General features: G+C 47.4%; 1 protein-coding gene across 1 annotated transcript in view; it reads right to left on the reverse strand.

The window, feature by feature from the left end:
• LOC119579563 overlaps window positions 1–2,500 on the reverse strand; it is a 7,363-nt gene that overhangs the window by 2,496 nt on the left and 2,367 nt on the right. The window contains exon 2 of the mRNA XM_037927482.1: window positions 1,436–1,667. Within this exon, the coding sequence (XP_037783410.1) occupies window positions 1,436–1,540 (105 nt within the window). The 5' untranslated portion in view covers window positions 1,541–1,667. The remainder of the gene's footprint in view (window positions 1–1,435; window positions 1,668–2,500) is intronic.

The raw sequence follows: 2,500 nt of genomic DNA on the forward strand, positions 1-2,500 counted from the left end.
AGAGAAAAGAGAGAGAGGAAAGAAAGAGAGCAAGAGAGAGAGAAAAGAGAGAGAGAAAAAAGAGCAGAGAGAGGAGAAGAGAGAGAGGAAGAAGAGAGCAGAGAGAGAAAAGAGAGAGAGGAAAGAAAGAGAGCAAGAGAGAGAGAGAGAAAGAGAGAGAGGAAAAGAAGAAGAAGAGAGAGAGAGGAGAGAGAGAAGAGAGAGAGAGGAAAGAAAGAGAGGAAAGAAAGAGAGCAAGAGAGAGAGAAAAGAGAGAGAGAAAGAAAGAGAGCAAGAAGAGAGAGAGAAGAGAGAGAGAGGAAAGAAAGAGAGCAAAGAAAGAGAGAAAGAGGGAGAGAGGAAAGAAAGAGAAGAAGAGAGAGAGAGAGAAAAAGAGAGAGAGGAAAGAAAGAGAGCAAGAGAGAGAGGGAAAAGAGAGAGGAAAAAAAAGAAAGGAGAAGAAAAGAGAGAGAGAGAAAAGAGAGAGAGGAAAGAAAGAGAGCAAGAGAGAGAGGAAAGAGAGAGAGGAAAGAAAGAGAGCAAGAGAGAGAGAAAAGAGAGAGAGGAAAGAAAGAGAGCAGAGAGAGAGAGGAAAGAGAGAGAGAGGAAAGAAAGAGAGCAAGAGAGAGAGAGAAAAAGAGAGAGAGGAAAGAAAGAGAGCAAGAGAGAGAGGAAAAGAAAGAGAGAGAGGAAAGAAAAAGAGAGGAGAGAGAGAAAGGAGAGAGGAAAGAAAGGAAACAAAGAGAGAGAGAAGAGGGAAAAAGAGAGAGGAAAGAAAGAGAGCAAGAGAGAGAGAAAGAGAGAGAGGAAGAAAGAGAGAAGAAGAGAGAGAGGAAAGAGGAGAGGGAAAAAAAAGAGAAGAGAGAGAGGAAAGAAAAGGGGGAAGAGAGAGGAAAGAGAGAGAGGAAAGAAGAGAGCAAGAGAGAGAGAAAGAGAGAAGGAAGAAAGAGAGCAAGAGAGGAGAGAGAAAGAGAGAGAGGAAAGAAAGAGAGAGAGGAGAGAGAGAGAAAGAGAGAGAGGAAAGAAGAGAGCAGAGAGAGAGGAAGAAAAGAGAAAGAGGAAAGAAAGAGAGCAGAGAGAGAGGAAAGAGAGAGAGGAAAGAAAGAGAGCAAGAGAGAGAGGAAAGAGAGAGAGGAAAGAAAGAGAGCAAGAGAGAGAGGAAAGAAAGAGAGCAAGAGAGAGAGAAAAGAGAGAGAGGAAAGAAAGAGAGCAAGAGAGAGAGAGAAAAGAGAGAGAGGAAAGAAAGAGAGCAAGAGAGAGAGAAAGAGAGAGAGGAAAGAAAGAGAGCAAGAGAGAGAGAGAAAGAGAGAGAGGAAAGAAAGAGAGCAAGAGAGAGAGAGAGAAAAGAGAGAGAGGAAAGAAAGAGAGCAAGAGAGAGAGAGAAAAGAGAGAGAGGAAAGAGAGAGGAAAGAAAGAGAGCCAGAGAGAGAGGTCCAAGGCCGCAGCATCCACCGACCGTCTCCGTGGCGACAACGATGAGCGCCGTGGTCTTGAGCGAGAGGCAGCAGCACCTGGAGATGGTCAGCCGCGCCTCGCCCTTCTTGTTGGCCAGGAGCGCCATCTTCACGTAGGGGGGGGGCGATGCTGTGGTGGGGGAGGGGGGGAGGGGAGGGGCGATGCTGTGGTGGAGGGGAGGGGTGGTCCGGGCGATGCTGTGGTGGGGGGGGGGAGGGGTGATCCGGGCGATGCTGTGGAGGAGGGAAGGAGATGAGTTGCTGGTCGTGCGTGACTTGGGGGGAGGATGCTGTGTGTGTTGTTTGGGCGTGTATGGGTTGGTGGGGGACATGGATATCGCGTGTGTATACGTGCGTTTGAGTGGGAGTGAGGAACTAACGACCTTTTTAACTAACGACCATCCTAACTAACGACCATCGGAACTAACGACCATCTTAAGCAACGACCATCCTAACTAACGACCATCGGAACTAACGACCATCTTAAGCAACGACCATCCCAACTAACGACCATCGGAACTAACGACCATCCCAACTAACGACCGTCTTAACTAACGACCATCTTAAGCAACGACCATCGGCACTAGCCAGCATCCTTAATCTGACCTCCTTTCTCGCCTGACCTTTGGGGGAGGCGGCGCGACAGGGCATTCCGCGGCGCCCCGAGAATCTCCAAAAGGGAAGTCATTATCCATTTAGCTCAGCCTCGCTTCCGTCACCGACGCTGGCAGATCGTTCTCACGCGTCAGGCACAAAAGCCTCTCTAGGAATGCGTCCTTTGTGGGTATGTAATCCATGTATATTTCTTTTTTTTTCCTTTGAAACACGTACGCACACACACATACACATGTGTGCGTGTGTTCCACACACACACACACACACTCACACACACACACTCACACACACACACACACACACACACACACACACACACACACACACACACAAACACACACACACACACATATATATATATATATATATATATATATATATATATATGTGTGTGTGTGTGTGTGTGTGTGTGTGTGTGTGTGTGTGTGTGTGTGTGTGTGTGTATATATATA

This window comes from Penaeus monodon, chromosome 12 (genome assembly GCF_015228065.2).
Source record: "Penaeus monodon isolate SGIC_2016 chromosome 12, NSTDA_Pmon_1, whole genome shotgun sequence".
In the NCBI taxonomy this organism is placed as follows: domain Eukaryota; kingdom Metazoa; phylum Arthropoda; class Malacostraca; order Decapoda; family Penaeidae; genus Penaeus; species Penaeus monodon.